Here is a 23,498-nt window from a genome sequence, read left to right as displayed (position 1 = left end):
ATTGCTGATGGAAAACATCCATTTTTGAATTGCTATTAAATGTTTATGTACCCTAATATATAAACTGGGCATTCTGAATGTAGGAATGGTCAGGCTGCTAGGAATGTAATTTTGCCTACATTTGACCTAACCACCTGGATTTTGTGGGATATGTATCTTTACAGAATCATTGAATCCTAGAAATGTAGGTCTGGAAGGAACTTTGAGAAGTCAAGTCCAGCCCTTTGTGCTGAGGCAGGACCAATTATACCTCCTTAGACCATCCCTGGCAGGGGTTTGCCCAGTCTTTTCTTAAAATCTCCCAATGATGCGGATTCCATTGGAGGTTTTTAAGAACACGTTGGACAAACACCTGTCAGGGATAGTCTAGGTTTACCTGGTCCTGCCTCACTGCATGGGGCTGGACTTGATTTCTCAAGGTCCCTTCCTGCCCCACATTTCTCTGATTCTGTAAAGATCAATACATTATATCATTTAAATACTTATCACTAATATACTCAACTATATATCAATACATATTACTTCCATGATCTACTCAAACAAGCCTAGAGGACTTTATCTCTAAGGATCAACATGTTAGTTTGAAGTCACTGTTTCTTAAACTTCTGTCTACTAGATATACATCAGACAGGTATGTCCACGGGTGACAGAATTCACACTGGCCCTAACACGTCCTTATTCACTTGTATGGGACAGGCTCTGCTACAGAGGAAGATGATATTGGTAAGTGTGTCACACTCAGGGCTGGTCTAAGACAACTGGTCACTTTACTGGCTGGCCAATAGCTTCCTGGATTCTTCAGGACTTCCCTTTATCCCCTGATTTTCCTAGGGCACATAGTTTAGCTTCAGCTAAATTCCTTTCCAGCAAGGGCTGTCTCTGTCTGTGGAGCTGAAGTGGGTGCCCTCTTGTGGCTGCAGTTCCTCTGTTGCCTGGGTCCACACTGAGCTTTACCACCGAACAGCATCCTCCCATGCTCCCCTTCAGGGCTAGATGCGGAAAGAGGGAGACCCTCAGCTCCTGATTCCTCTCTGGAACTATCAGCTTCCTCCTGAGAGCAGCAGAGAAGACAGACAGGCCCCTCTCTGTTCCCTAGCTGTCCAGGGATTCCTGCCTGCTTTCCCACCTCCTTGGTCTAAGAGCAGATGACTGTTAAGAACACGTCTGGAAGGATGAGTGAAGAGGTGTGTCTATGAGATTTGGAGATGGGAGGGGAGTTTAAAAAAAGAACATGGTGAAGGATGGAGATAACACAAATGAGTGTAGAGGAAACAGGATGTTGCCAAAATATGCAATAGACTGGGATGGAGATAGGGGATAAAATCAATATGACCATAGAGCCTCATATTATCAGGGTCATTCTGCAGCTCTTACAATTAAATATATGCAAACTGGATTTTTTTTCCTAGTAATTAAGGGGGATTGAGCTCTCCCTGCTTCTGGTGGAAGTCATTCCCCTCTGTGGCTAATGCTAACAAAGAGCACTTCATAGCATTTAGAATGCACTAGAATAGGTGCATTAAATAGATATTCAAAATTATTCTTCTGGAGGAGAGAGGGAGGATATGCCTGAACTTCTGGGAAAGGCTTCAGTTGATTTCCAGCTATTGCTCAATAATTTGTTGGAGACACAAAAGGCTGGACCCTTTCACTTGTCACTATTTCTTATTCTCTTAGCTCTGGTGAGGATAGTGCTTGGAGGCAGCTAGAAATTTCCCTGCCTTTGTAATTTGTTCTCCAGCACTATTGCTAATCTCAGGAGGTAAGAATAGGAAAGAGTGAGGGTATGTTTTTTTTTTTTTTTTAAAGGAATTGGGGAATCTTCCTTTGCTGAAAGTTCTGTCATGCTCTTAAGCCAGTATTAGGTCTTGTCTTCACTAGCTCAAAGTATAATTTGAGTTTTGCCTTTAACCTGACTCTCGTCCGCATACAGAAATCTCCAGCTTGCATTAAATGGTGCTTTAAGATCGAGCTAGCTAGACTGGGGGTGATGGGGGAGATTTGAAGCTGGAGCATCGCTGATGCTTGAGCTAGTGGGGGACACAGCAGCTGGAGTTACAATTTATCAGATGCTAATCCTACCATTGTTTGTAGCTCAAGTGGTTTGTGATGTGGACACTGCTCTCACTCACCAGGCTAACTTGAGTGGAATAACTCAAGGGTACTAATTGGAGCTAACTGTTGCAGTGAAGATGAACCCCTAAGTGCCCTTCACATTCAGAACATTTCATGCTAATAGGGTTTGGAAAGAGAGAGAACATCTCCCTTTCAAATGAAGCAGGTTCAGACATGTATCCATTAGGTTAGGGACTTGCTCGTATTAATGGATGCCTTTTTGTTGCCACAAAAATAGCGGATAATTAATTTGAGGTTCAAGGGATTTTGGCCTATTTATTACAAGCAGCCAAACATAACGTTGTTTTGAATGTATTGGGCACAAGAGAAAATTACTTAAAATATCTGAAAAACAAAAATGAACATTCTAGAAAATGTCTCTAAGTTGGGCCTGTGGTTACAACTGCATTCTTGCTCCTAGTCTTCCAGGCGTGGCGGCCCTGTTTAAAACCCCCGTCTAGCTCCACAGTGTAGTGCGGCAGATAGAGCTGTTCAGAGATCTCATGGCCTCTATCCTCCAGTGTGTCTCATCTGCTTGAAGAAACCAGGGGTTCTTCTAGACCGCTCCTTTCTCTGGCAGGAGCTTTTTTCCCCAGTAGGTTTTGATTTTTCTCCCCCTGTCTGGGAGAGGATTGTTGAGAACAGGAGGATCCCTACCTGTACCCCACACAGTCTAGAACTCCATCTTTTAGACTATTTGTGCTTGTTTTCATTAGCATCTTTATCAAGAAGTTTATAGAGCAAAATAATTATCTGGGGGGCGGGGGGAAGCTCATTAAAACCGCATTAGTTGGGGAACCGTTCACTTACCCAGGAGGGGGCTAGTCAATAATTTCATAGTGGAAGACAATTAACTAGTTTGGGGGTATATTATTGGAGTGCTTCATTAGGAGCAGCCAATGAGTGGTTGGGAGAGGCATTGGTTAACTTACACTTGCTGATTTGGTCCTGTCTGTGGTTGATGGCACTTTTCCCCAGGTGAAAGTTGTATGTGACTACTGGTGGTTGCTGGTGAAAGGTGACAGCTGCTGACAGTTGGTGGCAGGTGGTAGCAGCTGGAGAACGTGGCAGGCAGTGAGAGATCAGTCAGTTTGGTAGCAGAGGGCATTGGGTGGAGGGAGTTGATGGCAACTGAAGTAAGTTCATGGCAACTGCTGTCAGTGGTGGCAGTTGGCCCAAATCCATTATTCTTTTGTGGAGACTGGTGGCAGTTGGTGACACTAGTTCCTGCCAGGTGATGGCAAAGGATGGCAGGGAATAAGAGTTTTAAGCTGTTAATGTCAGTTCCAGTCAGTTGGTGATGACCATGATCAATTACACTTGATGGATGTGTCAGAGTTTAAGGCCCGAAGGGACCATCAGATGATCTAGTCCAACGTCCTGTATGGCACAGGCCTCCTATATATCTCACCACCTGCACGCTAACCCTAACAACTGTAGTTAGACCAGGCTATTACACACTAGACTATTGGGTACCACAAGCAGAGAATAGGAGAGACTGAGGTGCCACCAATGGCTGAGGCTCCTGCAATGGCAGGGAAACGATTAAAGAGATTTACCTGGATAGTCCTGTCAAGTGACCTGCCTGAAACCCCCCAAGGTCCCTGCCAATCTGACCTGGGGGAAATTCTTTCCCAAACTCACACATGGCAAACAGACCGGGGTGTCTAACCTGAGCCTGAGAAGGAGCCAGAATTTGCCAATGTACATTGCCAAAGAGCCACAATAATACGCCAGCAGTCCTCTGTCAGCTTCCGTCCCTCCCCAGCACCTTCCGCCTACCGGCAGCCCCACTGATCAGCACCTCCCTCTCCCAGCACCTCCCGATCAGGGCGTGCTGGAAACTCTGGGGGGGAGGAGCGAGGGCACGGCAGGCTCAGGGGAGAGGGCAGGAAGAGGTGGAGTGGGGGCAGGGCCTGTGGCAGAATCAGGGGTTGAGCAGCGAGCACCCCCCAGCATATTGGAAAGTTGGCGCCTGTAGCTCCAGCCCCGGAGTCAGCGCCTGTACAAGGCGCCGCATATTAACTTCTGAAGAGCCGCATGTGGTTCTGGAACCACAGGTTGGCCACCCCTGTGTTAGACCCTAGGCCAAGAGCACCTAAGAGAAAGAATGCTTGGCTCCACCTCGGAGCCCTGGCCCTGCCCATCCAATGTCCCATCTCCAGATGTGGCCATCCCTGAAGCTTCAGAAGAAGGAGGTTAAAAAAAATCCTCTCCGAATATACTGGGGGCTGGGAGAAATCCCTTCCTGACCCCTGCAGGTCATCAGCTGAAGCTCTGAGTCATGAGTTTTTAGGAACATAAGACATAAACCAGAAGTGAACCCTGCCCCCTACCATCACAAACAACGTCATCATAGAAGTGGGTATTCACCCACGAAAGCTCATGCTCCAAAACGTCTGTTAGTCTATAAGGTGCCACAGGACTCTTTGCTGCTTTTACAGATCCAGACTACCACGGCTACCCCTTTGATACCTCATCATAAAATTTCATATTCTATAGTATGAGACAATATATTCATGTAAGAAAAGTTTTCTAAATGAGTTCCAATAGTTCATGGATTAGGGACCCAATTTTATGGGTTTCCAGGGGCTTCTGTATAGATTATTTAGGTTAATCTTTCTATCTACCCAATGGGACTCAGTGCTAAGTCTAGAACAGTGGTTCACGAAATGTTACAGGGGGTTCTCGGGGAAAAAATTCCCTAATGGTGGACAGAGCTGTCGCTAGGGCCCCCAGGCAGCACGGGGCCAGCAGCCCGGAGCCCCTGGACTTCCAAGAGCTAAGCAGCTCAAAGCAAGCAGATCTATTACACTGAGGAGATTTAAACTTCAAGACTCCTTATAAGACTTGGAAAGGGAGGTGGATATTTTTTGCTGTTTTTAAAATTAAATAGGCAGCTAGTATTGTTTTTAAAATTATGAAGAACAAGTTTAAGTTTTGTTGTAACGTGCGTTGCTTTCCTGGAATACTCAAGACCTGAATGCTTGTGTAGGAGGAACTTTTGAGTTGGCTTCTTAAATACCTTCATGCTGTTTCACATCTGATACTCCGTGATGAAACATAGAAGCCTTGTCTTATAACAGACTTATTCAAAGTGATACAAGCTACGAAAGTGAGATCTTGGAAGAGTGTTGCCATTTTCATAATGCAATAAAAATACTGTAATGATAAATAGTAATTAATAATAAATAGTGTGTAATAAGCATGTCATAAAAACAAATTTTATATTTCCAAGATCACTGCTTTTATAATTTAGACTCAGGTAAAGGAGAAAATCCCTGGGAATATTCATTTTTAGGAGGGGGTTTGTGAGACTTGACATTTTAGTGAAAGGGGTTCACAGGTTGTTAAAGTTTGGGAACCAATGGTCTAGAAGATACCATCAGATGTTTAGTTTTGCAGTTCTCAAACTGTGGATTTGTGTCTCCAGAGGTAACATGCTTGTTAAGAGCAACAATGTTTTTAAATAAATAATATATAGAGGTGAAAAATAACAGACCTCACTCAACCCTATTGTCCCTCTGCAAATTTGTGTATACAGTCTCTAAAAGTGCAAAGTTTCAAAAAGTTCAGTGAATAGAAGATTGTTGGGAGTGGAATAGATCTGGAAAAGAGAAGAAGTCTGGAGATAAATATGAGAAGGGAGGGACAGGCAGTAGAAACAAAAGTGAAACTGTTTAAGCAGCATATTTCAGAAGTCTTGAGGTCTTTCTGAGTGTAGCCGTCATTGATTTGAGATCTACCATACCATTCCCTAACTAGAAGAGAAAACCTATAATGGCAGCAGGCCGTAAAAGAGACCCAGTTTGGGTCTCATCTATCTCTGAGTTATGACGAATATGTATTAAGGTTATAATAACCAACAAGAATGCACTTTTATGTAAAAATCCATGATTAAACTGAGTCTTCCTGACTAGTAATTTAAATCAAATCCACCCTGATTTAGATACTACACTATTTATCCTCACGATTATGCCAGGGAGGTAGGCCAGTGCTATTACTCAATTTTACAGACGTGTAGCTTTTAAATATAATTAGTATTAACTAGGGTTACCATACATCCATATTTCACCGGACATGTCCGGCTTTTTAGTTGTTAATTGCCGTCCGGGAAGATTTTTTAAATATATAAAAACGTCTGGAAAATACGGACGTATGATAACCCTACCCACTGCCCCCTCTCCTCTTGGGGTGTCAGCTCACTCAGCCTGCGAATTGCAACCCCCCCGTGCTGCTGCAACCCTGTGCCCCACGGCTAGGAGCAGTGGCGTCTCTGCAGCCAGCTGCTGGTGCGGGGGACCCGCGGCCGCTTCTCCCTTTTCCGAGCATCCCCCACGGCTCTGGCAGAGCCTCAGTCTCCCCCCTCCGTCCCGGCTGTGCAAGGAGCCCCCCCGCCAGCGGTCCGTGCCGCCGGGGCTGCCTCCACCCTGGCGGAACCGCTGCCCAGGGGTGGGTCCTGGCGCAGGGGAAAGTTTCTCGGCGCACGGCGGCTCCTGGGAGCCCGAGCTCCCCCACCTGGGAAGGGCCCGCGCTGCAGCGCCTCCCGCAGCCTGAGCTGCCGCAGCCTCGCCAGGTCCGGCTGGGAGCGGGGTGGAGGCTCCCCTGAGGGAGGTGAAGGGTGGTGGCTCTGAGGTGGGGGGGATTCTGAGGGTAGGGGGCTATGGGCGGGCTCTGAGGCAGGGGCTGTGGAGGGGGTGGGCTATGGGAGGAGGTGGGGAAATGAAGGGTAGGGGTTGAGGAGGAATGAGGTGGGGGGGGCTATGGGAGGGGGCTGTGGAGAGTGGGGGAGCTGTGGAGGGCAGGCTCTCAGGAGAGGGGGCACTGAGGCAGGAGAAGGCTGAGGATGGGCCCTGTGGAGAGCGAGTGGCTCTGGGGTGAGGCCTGGGGGGTCGGGCGGGCGGGAGGAAGCAGCTCTGGGGCGAGGCCTGGGGGTTCCGGCGGGCAGGTGGGAGGCGGCTCTGGTGTGAGGCCTTGGGGGGTCCGGCGGGTGGGCGGGAGGCAGCTCTGGGGTAGGGTTACCATATGTCTGGATTGTCCTGGACATGTCCGGCTTTTTGGTTCTCAAACCCCCGTCCAGGAGGAATTTCCAAAAAGCCAGACATGTCCGGGAAAATAGGGAGGCATGGTAAGGGGACCGCCTCCTCCCCGGGCTCCAACTTTCCCGGCTCCCGCCGCTCTCCACCACAGCGGGGGCCAAAGCAACTTCCCCAGCGCAGCAGCAGCTGGGGGGCGGGAGGGAGGAGGGGGAATGAGGGGTGCTCAGGGGAGGGGGCGGAGTGGGGGCGGGGACGTTGGGGCAGGGCCGGGGCGGAGTTGGGGCGTGGCCAGGGCCCCGTGGAGTGTCCTCTTTTTGCAGTATTGAAATATGGTAACCCTATATTAACCCTGTTTATGATACTGCCTAAGTGCCACCAATAATGGGGTCCCATTGTGCTAGGTGCTGTAGAAACAGTACCAGGTAGTCCTGGCCCCAAAAACCTTATAACCTAGACAGACCCAAAACAAGGGGATGGCAGCAAGCGGCCTGTTTGTGCCACTATTTGTTTTCTTGGGAGGGGATCATCTAAATGGAAAGCAAAAGGGTGAGGCATGGAGAAGAGGGTAAGCTGTGGTGAAGAGACTGAGGATAGGGGGGTTGGAGCAAAGAGCCAGTCTGCACTGGGCCGAGACCATCCAGTCAAAACGGTAGGAAGTTCTCTCACTGTCCTGGTTTGGGCTGCTTCTGCTCCTGGTGGAGCTGGAGTCGCTGGCTGGCACCTGTCTGCAATTCCCCCCCTTCCCCCCAAGGCCATGTGGGGTTGGGGGGGTGCCCCCCTTGGGTACTAGTACCCCCAGACTGGGGGGGGGTCTCCCCTGCTTTGATGTTACAAAGGTCCGTTCCATTGACCCTGTTCTATAGGTGGGGAAACTGAGGCACGGAGCAGGGCTGCGACAGGCCTGAGGGGACAGGGTGGCGACTGCGATGGATTCAGGGCCTGACCCCCAATGTCTCCCCAACCCCTGGGCCGTCCTTCCCCTAGAGCAGCCACACCCCATCTCCGCTCCAAGGGACTGAGAAGGGGAGTCAGCCCCTGTCCCCCCGCCCCCCCACGCCCCAGCAGGGTCAGGGGGTTGTCATGGGCGGGGGCTGGGACAACGAGGGAGGTGCTGTGGGCCCTCCCTACCTGTAAGGGGCGCTGTCTGAGGAACCGCTCCTCCGCCAGCCCAGCGAGGCACTCGGCACTCTGCTGAGATCCCTGACGGCTCCGGCTGACCCGCGCTTCCGCCCTGGTGCAGGGCGAGTGGGCGGGGGCATACGCCTCGCGCCTGCGCGTGTCGGCCGACCCCTCACTGCGCACGCGCCCTCGGGAGTAACCGTCAGGGCGAGGAAAAAGCCCCGAGAATTCCAGCCGCGCTCGAGCTCCCGGCGCAGACCCCGCCCCTCCCCCCCCCGGGGCATGTGAGGCGGCGCGTGACCTTCCGCCCTGCAGCGCGAGCGGGCCGGCCTGTCCGCGCGGTTCCGTGGGGCCGGGCATGCCCGTGCGGCTGGCGGGGCAGGGCGGCCGCTCGCCTCCCCGCGCCGCCCCGCCGCGCGCTCTCCGGCCGCGGGGCCCTGCGTGAGGAGAGACCCGGGGGGTGCTGGGATGCCGCCGCCGCCGCCGCCCCCCGGCGCTGAGTCCTGCCGCTGGCGGGTGCTGCCGCTGCCCTCCGGCTGCCCGCGGCCGCCGCGCCGGGCCGCCCACTGATCCCGCCTGCCCCGCGCCGGGCCCTGCCAGGAGCCCGCCAGCGGCAGGATGCAGGCGCCGCCGCTGCTCTACGAGTTCTTCAGCGAGGAGAACGCGCCCAAGTGGCGGGGGCTGCTGGTGCCGGCCCTCAAGAAGGTGAGGGGGCGGGGCGAGCCCTGGGGGGGGGGGGGGGTCCTACAAGCTGGGGGACGGACGGGGTCAGCGAGGGGGGGGCTGCCCCTGCCTGGGGGCGGTGGGGCACGTGGAGGCTCCTCACACCTCCGCGTGGGGAAGGGGCTGTGGCTCCCAACCTTTCCCGAGCCTGAGTGGCTTGGTTTCAGAGGAGCAGCCCTGTTAGTCTGTATCCGCCACAAGAACTGGCGTCCTTGTGGCACCTTAGAGGCTAATCCATTTCTGTGAGCATAAGCTTTCCTGCGCTACAGCCCACTTCATCTGATGCATCGAATGGAACACGGGGAAAGACGATCGATAGACACATACAGAACGTGGAAAGGTGGAAGTAGCCGGACCAATGCTAAGAGGCTAACGAATTAATATGAGCTGTTAGCAGGAGGGAAAAAAAACAACTTTTGTCATGGTAACCAAGATGGCCCATTTTAGACAGTTGACAAGAAGGTTTGAGGATACTTAACATGGGGAAATAGATTCAATTTGTGTAATGACCCAGCCACTCCCAGTCTCTATTCGAACCCAAGTTAATGGTATCTAGTTTGCATATTAATTCAAGCTCAACAGTTTCTGGTTGGGGTCTGTTTTTGAAGCTTTTCTGCTGCAAAATTGCCTCCTTTAAGTCTGTTCCCGAGTGACCAGAGAGGTCACTTGCTTGAGTACCCCCAAGTTTCATCTCACTTAAAGACGACTTGCTTACAAAATCAGACCTAGAAATACAAAAGTGTCACAGTCTCACGATTACTGTAAAGGGCTTATTTTTTAATTTTTACCATAGAATTATAAAATAAATCAGTTGGAATATAAATACTGTACTTACATTTCAATGGGTAGTATATAGAGCAGTATAAACAAGTCATTGGCTGTGTGGAATTTTAGTTTGTCTAGTGCTTTTTCTGTAGCCTGTTGTAAAACTAGGCAAATATTTAGATGAGTTGATGTAACCCCTGGAAGTCCCCTGCGTACCCCAAGGGGTATGTGTACCCCTGGATGAGAACCACTGGTCTAGTTGCTGTTTGAAAGAAATAAGCCCTGTGTAAAGGATTCTCTAGGCTTTGTCAGTAGATTCAGAGCAAGAGTGGAGGAAGTATATCACACTGGATCCTATCAAACTGGAGAGCATTTTACTAACTTCTGGTTAGTGTGTTGGTGCTTCTCTTGTGTTGAACTGGTGGTATGACAGCCTAATTTATAGCCAGAGTGTGAGCAATTTGGGGCATGTCTATGACCGTAGCAGTGGTGACTTTTTTTCTTCTTTTCAACAGTACGGCTTCATTTATCTGCATTAATGACTGATCTATCACATGATATCAAATATTGCAAACACAATTTAAAAATTAACCATTTGATATCTCTAGTTTTATTTTATTTATGATACTTCATATCATAGTGAATGTACTTCAATAAATGTTGAGACCTCACTGTGCAACACTATGCTATTAAACCTTTGCTGAGGCCTGGGGGCAGAGCCTGACAGATTTTTCTTTGGTTGCTATGTTTGCAGATGATAAAGTGAATTTGGTTAAGTTTTCTTGTGTTATTGTGGATCATTGTTTTTACTATGTTTATCCTTTCTCAGTCTCACTTGGTCTTACATTACCAAGGAGATCAGGCTCATAATTTGCTAGTGAAACCTTATTCTTGGACATATTCCGCTTGTGTTCCAGTTTGGCTCAGAAATTCATTGTTTTTGTTTATAACTTTTTATGGGGCTCTTTCTTCTCCCAGTTCATTAGTTCCAGAAGTGATCTTTTCAGCCTAGTCAAGGTCGCTTGTTGTCAATCTCCTTTTTTAATGATGTATAATGGTTTACTTGGACAAGTATATGTGCAGTTTAAAACATACGTGTAACCGCTGTTTTAAAAAATATCAGTTTAAAGGAACTTGCGCTCTAACTTTTTAAATTATAATGAAATATTTGTTTATCCCCCTCCATTTTTGTGCATATGAAACAGTATGGCTGAAATTGAAATTTCTCAGCTGTGAGTCACACAAGTTAACCTGTCTTTTAAAAATAACATTCAGCTTTTTATGAAAGGGAAAAAAATATAGTATTTACTTAGGTTAGAACTTAGATTTTTACTTGTACGTTCTACAAGAGCTTATGTGGCGGGGTGGGGGGAGACTTTATAGTGAAAGTATTTTACTTAATTAGAACTGTGATTTAGTGACTTTACTTTAGTTTTAGTATTTTGTAAGAATGCTTTTTGCTAAGGATTCGTTAGGAATGAGGGAACAGTAAGTCTCACTCCCATGTGTTCATTAGAATTTGTGTGTGTTGGAAAAATGGAATATGGGGAAAATGGTCAGGCTGTCTTATGATCCACTTCTGAACTTTGTCCATAGAAAGCAAGACAAAAGGGGTTCAAGAAACCATTGCTTAGAATGGATTCAGACTGCAAAACTTACTCAACACCTTATTTCACATATAACAGACATTCTCGGCATTTTACAAGTGTATTGGTTTTAACAGTTAACTGGAACTTCTGAGTGAAACACTTGCTCTCAGTTCTGGCTGAACTGATGCACTTCCCACTGTGGACTAGAAGTCGCAAGTGTTTCAGCTGTATCGATTCAGCCTGACTTTCTGACTTCATCTCACAATGCATTTGCCTCATGTTCCAGAGTGAGCATGTTTTCCCAAGGTCTCTGGCACTCTGTGCTGTTCTACTTGTGGTAACAGAGTCTTATCTGTGTATTCTCCAAAGCATTTGCTGCTGCAATGCACACATGATCACTAAACTTCTGGGCTAGCTACCCATATCTTTGCTTCTTGCCATACGTCTAAACATTTGAGTAGCAAGCTGAACTAAGGCTTCCTGGGATCTGGAGTAGCAAGGTGCAGGATGTCTCAGTTGTTCACAAAATGGGGCACTAAGCACAGTGCCAAGCAATCCCGGGCAAGATCAAAGAGACTAGTAGGAGCTCCAGCAATAACAATTCTTTTGGGACCACTCAGGTCACTTGCTGCTTCTGTGAAGTGTTTGTTTATATCTTGGTGAGCAAGCCAGCCAATGAGTTGGCCTCGATTATCAGTGTTTGCTGGAGAAACTCTCATGAGGGTGTACTTGCTGAGGACCAGCAAGAAAGGAGTCCTGGAGTTTGAGGCCAACTGTCAGAAGAAGTTGATGAAAGTAAACTGCCAGGGATGATGAGAAACCTGCCATACTAGGTAGCATTCCTTTTGGTTTCTATGTATTGCATTTATTCTGGTTCACTGTGTATATCTGGGGAATGAGAGGCAGACTTACTTGGAATTGGGAAATATTGGGGGTGAGTGAGTTCTGAAGCTTCCCCCCCCCCCGCATTAATTTGCAATGATGTAACAAATCTTAACTGCTCCATTGTTCTTGAGACCACTGTCTGCTTCATATCTTCATTCTAGATACTGCCTACCATGCTCTAGAATCCTAGATTACAGCTGCTACCATTATTTGTTATAAAGGTAGAAATGGAAACTTCTGCCCTTAACCAGCATCCATTTTAGTAAAATCCCATTGGGAATGGGCCAGAGATAAGCAGCCGAATACAACTGAGAACATTTTAAACATTCAAGCTCCTGGAAAAGTTAAACTTGTATATATTGCTAAATTCTACAGGCACAAATGCGGTGGGGGAGAATCCCCCAGAATAAAGCCATGGGTCTATCAGAGCTGGTGGACAAAATTGATACTATGAAAATAAGTTCACCGTGGAACTCATCTTTATCAATGCATCAAATATTTCAGCAATGCAATCGTTCAGCTTTGCAACTAGTATGCATCTGGTAAAAGTTTCACACTCCACTGGCCGGAGGGCTAAACCTATAGCCAGAGGCCAGTATGTAGGATTGGTGGAGCTGGAGGTGGTGGCAGCTGTGGAGATCTAGAGAGAGCACCCTCTAGACAGTGTCCAGTGCTCTGAATCCAAGCAGTTCATGAATCTTCCCATAATGTCCCTGGGCATATCTACAGTGTTTTGGAGCCCATGGGAGTGAGCCTTCCAGCCCATGTCGACAGACTCAAGCTCGAGGACACTGGCACTAGTGCTCTAAAGAAAGCACTGTCTACGTAGCTATGCAGTTGCAGTATGGGCTGGAGTTTGGGCTCTGAAGCTATGCTGCAATTTCAGTTCTGTCTACATATCTCTTTTTAGAGCCCCTCTAGCCTGAGTCTGTTGACCTGAGCTGAGAGGCTCATTCCCGTGGGCTCCAAAACTCTATATAGACGTACCCTGTCTGTCAATAGGTGTCATATACATCTGAAGCTTGCACACACCAACTGATTGCTAGAAGGAAGAGAGAGCTTTCTCTTTCCTACTCCTTTCCCAGTCACCTTGCCAGATTTTAATACCCTTACTCATATTGATGGGCGCATCCCGAAGGACATCCTCTATGGTGAATTGGGATCTGGAAAAAGACCCAAAGGACACCCAAAATTGCATTTCAAGGATGTGTGCAAGTGAGACCTCAAAGAAATGGACGTGGATGTGGACAAATGGCAAGATCACAGTCAAGACCGCAGCCTTTGGAAATAAGAGCTTAACAAAGGTCTCCAGAGTTATGAGAGGAAGCCATCCAGCTTAGCAGAGAAAAGAGCTGGCAGAAGGCAGAGCCCAAAACATTGAAACATCACCTTTAAATTTGACATACGGCAGAGATTCTCTCTCGAGTGGGTTTCTTCAGCCATGTTCGCAGCTGTATTAAAACCAACTGAGTATATGCTTTACCTCTCGGGCGCATACCTGTGGTCTTTCGAGACTGAAGGATGCCTACATACCCAGGTTGGTTAGCACGTCTGACTTTAATGGGACTGTTTGGAGAGTAACATACTATATAATGTACAAGAAAGCATCCTTTTTCTGTGTCCAATTAAATTTTTTCATGCCATGATATGATGGGGAAAGCATCATCATCAAACACATGTCGTTTTTTGAGGATTGTTGTACTAGCTAGACTGACCATGGTTGATGGCGTCACACCAAACATCACATAGTGAAGTTCCCCAATCTGGCTCAATCCTGTGAATCCACAAATCTCTGGGGCAGTCCTGTGGGTGGTACCAGGTAGGTTCAGGACATGCACCCTTTTCTGCATTGATGGAGAGTTTGAGTATGATGTGCTAAGGTGTTCTTTCACCATCCTGGTGACATGGCAGAAGAGCATGCAAACGTTGCTTTTGAATATAATGAGCAATTGGAGGAATGCCAGATCTCTGAGAGCTGGATGTTTTGCACAAAGTCAGAGCACTTTATTCTCAGGATTTGGAGCTGACAGCACATATGGAATGTATCTAGCTGCTTCAAGTCTGCCTGTAAGAGGGTCTAGGTTTCTGACCTGTATAGTGATACAGGTTTAGGGAAAGGGCAAGGTGTGTATTCTTGGGTGGAATATTCCCAGCCAGTGAGGAAAGCAACATACAGTAGTGGAATATTCATCATTATGATGTCTATGAATGGCCTGTCATTACCCTCTTGCTACATTTGGTTGGCATCTAACAAGGAATATTTAAAGGCCCCAAATGACAAATTCTTATCCTTGCCTGGGACACTTGAAATAATAAGGAATAAAATAATTCCTTAAAGTAAATATACTTCAAGAATTCCTCAATTCCTAGTTTTTAGGGTATTTTGTCAAACTTGGGTGAGATTTAGAACAATATGTCCTATCTTTGCTGCACAGCTGCATTCCAAACGTCAGTGCTTACACAGTTCAAATGATAATGTGACCTTAACTTGTTTCTTCTGATTCTCCACTAGAACAGAGATAGAGTCCAATAAGACAGATATAGACTGCAATGCACTGAATAAGGAAGATGTTGATGTGCACTCTGAGATGCTTCCTTACCTGATCAGTGGTATTTTGAAGGAGAAAAAGCAGAGGAACACAAAGCCCTCCAATAACTCAAGGAAGACCTTGACAAAGGACAAAATATTCCTAGCACTCCACCAAGATAAGAAAGCAAGGAACAGGAGCCAGCGTGGGGTTTGAGAAGCTAAGGCTGCAGAGGCAGCAAGATGATAAGACTACAGACAGAAGCTGAGTCTGAGGTTGAAGAGAAACTGGAACATGAGATCTCTTAGGTGACTGGGGATGATCGAAATCTGTTATTTTATTGCTGCTTGGAAACAGACACTAAGGATGTAGCTAGACATCATCAATCAGTGCCTTCCAGCAACTTCAGTCAAGATTCTTCCAGTCTAGTGAATTTACACGGTCTTCAAGAGACTGTGCCTGGTGATGAACCTTCCCCCTGGCCTACACCACCTTTCCATACATTATACTACTCTGGTTCAGACAGTAGAGATCTTTCATGCATACTTAGAGCCTGCTTCTCTCCTGAACCTTAGTTTTTGTGATTAAAAAGGGTGGCAGTTGAGGAATATCTTAAATGTTTTATATCAGAGGGCTAGCCATGTTAGTCTGGATCTGTAAAAGCAGCAAAGAGTCCTGTGGCACCTTATAGACTAACAGATGTATTGGAGCATGAGCTTTTGTGGGTGAATACCCACTTCGTCGGATGCTCCAATACGTCTGTTAGTCTATAAGGTGCCACAGGACTCTTTGCTGCTTAAATGTTTTAGTGATCCTCAAAAGAAGTAAATCCAAAGAACTGATTATCTTTCCATAAAAATGTTCCACAGATTCACATTCACATCAGTACAGAATATTATGAAATAATTGAGCATTATTCACAACAAGGCAGCTGGTACCGGCACTCAGTTAAAGAGATACTATGAAAAGTCACACTTGTCTGAAATTATTTTACCTAAGTTGACAGAGCTGAGGGAAAAATATTTTTCTTTATTTACAATTTACTATAATGAAAATAACCATACACAGAATGCTTCCGGAGGTACAGTAACTCCTCTATTGTCAGCTTCCTATGTCTAGGTCTTTTAAACAGTAATGGTGGGGAAAAACAACTTTTTCAAAAGTGATTGTAAAACTATGCAAATTGGCTGGGGCACTCATGCTATGCCTGCTTATGAAACTGTTTTAACACATCTTTTTAACTGACTTCATTTCAAATGGTTTCAGTACAATCCATTGCTTGACTTGTTGCTCACAGTAACACTGGATGTCATTAGTTTCTCGTCTCTACTGCATTACCTATATAGGACATTCCTTATATTAACTTACGTGATACAGTTGTTCTGAACTCCTGTCACCCCTGCAGATTGTGGAAGATAAAATTGAGTAGCTGCCCCACCTCCTTCCAATTCTTGCTGTAAACCTCCCACTTAGTAACAACTTGTTACCAGATGTGTAAAACCACCCCCTGGGTATACTGAAGATGTGGTTAGCTAAATCTGCATCTCTGTTAGTCTTTCATAGCCACACAGAGTTTCTGAAGTTGGTGACTGGAAAAAACACAGGTACTTGGTGTAATTTGAAGATAGCAAAACTTGAGCTGGATCACAAAGTATCAAGAGGAATAGATAACGATTCAACGTGTATGGGTTTGTGTACAGAGTCCAGGTATTCTTTTTTTTTTTTTTTTTAACCAGGAGGGATAACTGTTCACTTTATTCAACTAGCTGTGCAATTCACCATGGCCTGTTTCACTATGTTGCTTTTAGACCTGCAGGTAATGAGCAAGTGAGAGCTATCAGTAGTTCTATAGCCTTTGGGGGAAGTCTCGCTCACAAACAATCTCTTGTTATCTCAGGGAAATTTCTTATAAAAATTCTAATATAATTACAGTACAGAAAATTCCAATTCTGTGGTCTCCCCTGCCCATAACATTTCCACAAATAAACCATCATATAAACTGCGTTTGCAAAGTGTCATTATTTTCCAATTCTGCATCTTGAGCATTTTCAATCTTCAATGTGTAGTCCAATCTTTCTATTTCAGGTAGGCTAACATCTACTTCTGTGGTTTGACAAAGATCCAAAAGCCACTCTTTCCAGTCATTATTGAAAATTTAAATTGATATTCAGAAATGTGGATTCTTTACTTTGGCAGCAGGACATTGTTCTGTATCCAAGTAAATGATGAAAGGAAACCAAATTTCTAAATATTTTTCATTTGCTTCTTCAGTGGAGATGTCAATCTTTCCATTACAACTATTTCCCCAATTTTATAATTCAGTGCTGTGGGGGGCAGTGGAGGTGTGTTCTTCCAGAGCTCTGCTACAAGCATTCTGGCTGTGTCATGAGTCATCTCTGAGTTACTGCTGAGCCTGCTTAAGCCATCCCTGAGCCTGAGGTGAGTCATCAGAGGCAATTACCTGCAGGTCTTGTGATAGGCCCCACTCCATCCAACCAGGGTTCAGCCAATGCACAGGCAAGGACCCAGATGATCCCTTAGGACCCTATATACCTGCCTTGGGAAGTAGTTTCTCTAGTCTGCTGAGCAGTCTCCAGTCATTACCTGGCCAGGAGCACTCCCATTGCTTAGTAGTTCTGACAAACTGCCCGTGCCCCTGCACTTCTGCTCCAGCCTCTGTCCAGCTGGGCCTTGCTTCTGCTCCAGACTCTCTGCCTGTTTCCATGTGAGCCAGTATCTGCCCCTGCCTCATCCATCCGCCCTGCAATTCAGACAGTTTGAGCAGATTCCCCTCTTTGTGCTCAGTCCAGCAGCTGAGATGGAAACCCCCTGAACATCTATTACTGAGATGTTGGAGTTAGTTCAGTGCCTTCAGAGCCAAGTTGCCCAGCTGCAATTGAAGAATTCCTCTGTCCATTTACAGATCCTGGCAGCCTGAGTACTTCCAGTGAATCTAGCCGCAGTATCCATAAAACGAGCCCCAAAGGTCCTGCTGCCAGAGAGGCTTATCAGATTACTAAGGCTATGTCTACGCTACAGACCTTACAGCGGCACAGCTGTATTGCTGTAGCTGCGCCGCTGTAAGGTCTCCCGTGTAGCTGCTCTGTGCCGACGGGAGAAAGCTCTCCTGTCGGCATAATTAAACCACCCCCAACGAATGGTGGTAGGTATGTCAGTGGGAGAGTCTCTCCAGCCAATATAGTGCTGTCCACACCAGCGCTTTTGTCGGTGAAACTTATGTCGGTTAGGGCTGGTTTTTTTCACGTCCCTGACCAACAAAAGTTTTACTGACAAAAGTGCTAGTGTAGATATAGCCTAACTGGTGACTCCTTAGACTGGGTATCACTTCTAGAACAGGCAAGTCCGATCCTTGGCCATTTTGACCTGTTCATTTGTCCCTTTTCACTCATTAGATTACCTGAACCGTACTTGTATCACTGAAGCCACCTGCAGTTTTTTAAACAAGGCTATTGGTCCATCTCAGCATATGCTGCCTGCTTTCAACATCTGCTCACTGATGTAGAGTAGAACAAGACACCACAGGTCTATCACTTCCACCAGGGACTAGACGATAACATAAATGATGAGTTGGGCTAAGTTGACCCATACACACGCTGTGCTGAACTCAGACATTGAATTATACATATGGCTTGACCATTGACTGTCTGGTACATGTCCAGTCCCAGTCTAGCCCAGTCCCATTCCCATCTGCCTCCAAAGGCAGTCCCAGGGCCAGAACCTGTGCAGATTGGCACAATGCGAAGACACCTCACTGAGCGGCAGATGGTGTACCGGCAATTGAACAGCCTTTGCCTGTACTGTGGTGGGTGAGGCCACTTTGCCACTAAATACTCCATCAAATCCAGACCTGTGCAGATCCAGGAAATGACCATGTCCTTCCCCAAACAGACCCCTCTTCTGCCAACATGCATTTTTAACAGTTGTGGACTGTTGCCATCCCCAGCTGCAAGTCTTTTTCTGTGTCTGCATCCCGTCTATATCTGAGGTGAGCTTCACACAGCTTGTGCTTGTGGATTAGGGGGTCTTCAGCAATTTTGTGGATGCAGAATTCATTAAGGCTAACCAAGTTTTGGTACAAAGAAAGCTTGCTCCAGACTTAGTGGAGTTGATTGATGGTACCATGCTGTACTTAGGTCCTGTCACCCACAAAATTGCACACTTTCTCATCAAAATCCAAGACCACAAAGAAACTCTCCAATTTAACTTATTTAAATCACCCCTCTTCCCAGTCTTGCTCTGCATCCTCTTGCTCTCAGTCCATGATCCAAATATCTCCTGGAAGATGCAGGAGATATGGTGTGAGTCTGGCTACTGCCAGCAATGGTGACTAGGCACCAAGAAAATGAAGAACGCCATGGAGAAGGCCACTGTCTCTGTAATTCAAGGAGATAATGGCTCACCAATCCCTGCATAATACTGAGATTTTGCTAATGTTTGATTTAAAAAAAAAAAAAAAAAAGCTGATGTCCTGTCCCTGTGTAAGTATTATGGCTGTCCCATCAACCTCCAGCCGTGGGCTTAAATTCCATTTGAATTGATTTATCCCTTGTTGGAACCAGAATTCGGGGCCCTACAGCAGTGGCTTTCAACCTGTGGTTTGCAGACCCCTGAGGGTCCAAAGACTATGTCTAAGGTTTCCAAAGGGGTCTGCACCTCCATTTGAAATTTTTTAGGGGCCCACAAATGAAAAAAAGGTTGAAAACCACTGCCCTACAGGAATACTTCAATGAGAATCTGGCAAAAAACATTATCTGTCAGTTTACATCCACTGCTGGGGCTCCAATTCCGATTGCCCCAAAAGAACAACAGCTCTTTGTATCTTCCATTTGGCTTTCTAGGCTATATCACTTCATCCAGTGGGATAAATATGGATCCCAGAGAGGTGTGGACTGGGCAGAGCTGAGACAGGTCCGCAATGTCCAGTGCTTCCTGTAGTTTGCCGACTTCTACCAGTGGTTCATCAGTGAGGTTTTCAAAGGTAATGACCCCAATTACCCAGTTGCTGCCAAAGGACACTGCTTTTGGGCTTCCTGTGTCCAAACAATCTGCTTTTGATCAACTGAAAGAAACATTTACATCAGCACCCATCTTAATTCACCTTGAGCTGACTAAACGTTTTATTGTCAAAGCAGATACTCCTATTATGTGATCAGAGCAGTGCTATCATAGCAAATAGGTCCCTGAGTGTTCTCCATCTCTGCTTTCCACTCCTGAAAGCTGATGCCTGTGAAACAAAATTACAAGGTCTGTGACAAGAAACTGATGGTCATCAAAGCTGTCTTTAGGACTGGTGTCATCACTTGGAAGGCGCACGTTTTCTTGTTTAGGTATATTCACGGATCAAAAAATTGAATATATGCAAACTGCAAATGCTTTCAATCAACACCAGATCTGTTGGTCCCTTTTCTCCCCCTCCTGATTTGATTTTTACCCTGACCTATGCCCTGGTACCCGAAATGCGAAGCCTGGCATATTATCTTACAAGAGCGAGTATCTGGACAAGGGGAATAGACACCCCCCCCCCCCAAGCTTGCCCCACACACACACACACCCTGCCAAACCACTGGGCGCTTTGGTTCCCTTGCCAACTCCATCCCAGTCCTGGTTATCTATTTCTATGGACTTTCTCATTGACCTCCTGAATTTCCAGGGCCACCCAGCCATACTAATTATCATCAACCTTCTCACAAAGATGTCTCATTTCATATGTTGCTGGAAAATTCCTACTACAGAGGCGACAGATATGATTAAACGTATCTTAAAGCTTCATGATTTACCATCTGACATTGTTTGACTGAGGATTTCAGTTCATTTCTTTTTTTTTAGGAATTATTTAAGATCTTAGATGTTAATCTGTGAGTTTCCTCTGCCTATCACCTGCAGACTGATGGGCAGATGGAGCAAGTGAACCAAATTTTGTAGCAGTATGTTAGTTGCTTTATCAACTACCTCAGAATGGCTGGGTGCCGCTTTGCTTTGCTGAGTTCATGTACGACACTTCCAATCCGACCACAGATCAATCTGCCAAAGTCCTTTTTATGCCAACTATGGCTTCCACCCTTGTTTTCACCTGTCCATATTGCCAGCTTCCCACATTCCCACATAGCCTTTAACCTGTGTAAGCACCTGCACCATGTCCATTAAGAATTGAAAACCCACCTAGAATCAGCCAAGAGGGATTACAAAAGATACACTGACCTCCTTTGGCAGGACACCCCTCACATCACAGTCGGTGGTAAGGTATGGCTCGATGCAGTGCATGGACACACAGCCTGGCCCTCAAGGAAACCTGACTACCGATATCTCGGCCCATTCCAGGTAATCCAGCTGATTAACCTGGTGGCCTTCAAACTTTGGCTACCGAATAGATCAAGGTGCATCTGGTGTTCCATTATTTCCCTGCTGGAAAAAGTACATCAACTTCTTTCCTGGACAGATACAGCCACCTCCCCCCTCCGTTACGGTTCAGGGGTCAGAAGAATACCTGGTGAGGCAGATCTTGGACTTCAAAGTTCTCCAAGGGAAGCTCTTGTATCTCATCAATTGGGAGAGCTTGGTGCAAATCATCCTACCAGGTTTCAGTAATACCAACTAGATCAAATTTATATTGAGAAATGAGCAATTACAATTCCTTGTTTGCTACTCAGGCTCCTAACATTGCTGTCTGTATGGTGCTTTTGTTTAATCCCATCGGTCAGCTCAGCAGCAATGATGGGGCCGAATGAAGTCTTTCTACCGCTTTCTATCTTGTATCTGCTTCATGGTGTTGTTCATCTTTAAACCTTCTTGTTTGATATCATTCTTCACCATATCTATCCAATGCCTTCTCTTCTTGCCTTCCAATTGCCATCTTTTTTGTCTTCTCCATGCTGATCTTGTCTGAATTTTCTGCTTTTCCAGTCTACCTTGTCAAGTAATCTCTGTAGATCCAACTTGGTCAGTGCCATAGAGATCAAGATCACCTGTGACTCTAAAGTTATGCACTGTCCGCTCACATACCATGATTTGTCTTGTTTCATTTGTCTGTGCTATAACCATTACCAGTCATTAGTCTGTGCTACAGCTTCCAAATCTGGCAATAGTGTGTATCCTTGTCTCACTTCTATGATCATCCCCAAACCATTTCGTCAGCTTCATGTCACTCTCTCATCACGCTCATCGACTTTCTTTAGATGTTTTCTGTCAGCTTGATTAATTTCCAAGGGATGCCATTACATTCTTAAAATTTGCCATAACCCTTTCTGCCAAATGCTATAAAAAGGCAGTTTGAAGTCTATAAAGTTGTTGTAACAGGTTTGGTTATGTTCTTTTCACTAATAGCTAACCTATTGTACTTCCTCATGGTTTAAATTCCGCCTGTCCCTCTGCAAGTGCCTCTTCCACGTACCTCTTCATTTTCCTCTTCGATATCTTGGTGAATGCTTTTCCTGGCGCACTCAGTAAGCTGATTTCTCTGTAGTTCTTGCTCTTATCTCCTTTTTATGGGTAGATACTGTTATCTCTCTTGTCTGTAAATCTTGAGTAGCTTGTGCATCACGTTTACCAGATGTTCCTCACTGGCTTGCAGCAACTCTGTGGTTATGTTGTCATTTATGAGCACCATTTTCTTTTTCAAAATAGCACTGGTGGATAGGTAATTAAGTAACTTCTTCTCTTCATGTCCTTTGCCTCCTTGATTATTCTTAGCATCTCGATTTTGTGCTAAATAAGTGCTCATATCTGTTGTTAAAAGCCCTCCTGAGTACTCTGGCCAGGAGTCCATGGCACCTTTAAAGACTAACTGATTTATTTGGGCATAAGCTTTCATGGGTAAAAAAACCTCACTTCTTCAGATGCATGCTTCAGAGTTCCCTGAAGTCATCTATTATCTGTAAAATATCCTGCAAGGCAATGTCATTAGTGCGGATATGAACTATCACCAATCAATCCTTGTCTGTTGACTTCAGAAGCCTATCCAATCTTAGTGACATCTCACATCTTGGCTTTGGGAAGGTAGCACACCATCCTGTTGTCCACCTGTCCCTAGCAGAATGTTCTTTCAATTCTTCTAAGTACTGAATCCCCAACATATCAGTTCAGTCTTTATTTGAACTATTTTGTGACTGGCCTATAAATATTTTTAGTTGGCATGTCTAGGAATAAGCTTTTAGGTATGGTAAAGCCAAACAATCCTTGTTCTTTTGTATGTTGCCATGTTTGCTCTGTCTTACGTTTTATGAATGTATTATGTATGTATTGTAACTTATGATTTAAAGTTATAAAAAGAGATGAAAGAATACTAATTTTGACAAGTTATCTGCCTAGTCAAGAATGTGTCCATTCAGCTTTCTCTTATCTGTGTAGAAATAGTCTCTTATGATATAATTCCATAATTTGAAGCTCAGACACCTTCTAACAGCAATCACATGCCTCTGCACTACCTCACTGCTATATATATATCAATAACCTGACAGCCATAACTATAAACTTGTCCACCTCAAATGTATGCACCAAGTTGTACTCCCAGATTTGTAGCCAGACAGCACAAAATACCTGTTCGCTTTTCTGCTGCATACAACACTCTTGTGAGTAGATTTATTCTAAAACAAAGTATGAACATTTTTTTTCAGTAAGAGCTCAGCTCACCCCAATCTGTATCTTGCATTAGAAATCCAGGGCTTATCTGCCTTGAAGACAGATGATTAAAGAACTAGTAAAGTGGTAACTTCACAAGA

General features: G+C 45.8%; 1 protein-coding gene across 1 annotated transcript in view; it reads left to right on the top strand.

Annotated features, from left to right (window-relative positions):
- Nucleotides 1-8,869: 8,869 nt before the first annotated feature.
- SOS1 (SOS Ras/Rac guanine nucleotide exchange factor 1) overlaps nt 8,870-23,498 on the top strand; it is an 85,409-nt gene continuing 70,780 nt past the window's right edge. The window contains exon 1 of the mRNA XM_024202577.1: nt 8,870-8,978. Coding sequence (XP_024058345.1) covers nt 8,892-8,978 — 87 coding nt within the window. The 5' untranslated portion in view covers nt 8,870-8,891. The remainder of the gene's footprint in view (nt 8,979-23,498) is intronic.

Source organism: Terrapene carolina, unplaced genomic scaffold (assembly GCF_002925995.2).
Source record: "Terrapene carolina triunguis isolate 2854851 unplaced genomic scaffold, T_m_triunguis-2.0 Scaffold132, whole genome shotgun sequence".
Taxonomy (NCBI): Eukaryota; Metazoa; Chordata; order Testudines; family Emydidae; genus Terrapene; species Terrapene triunguis.
The sequence above is the reverse complement of the archived record's forward strand: the minus strand, read 5'-3'. Positions and strand labels throughout refer to the sequence as shown.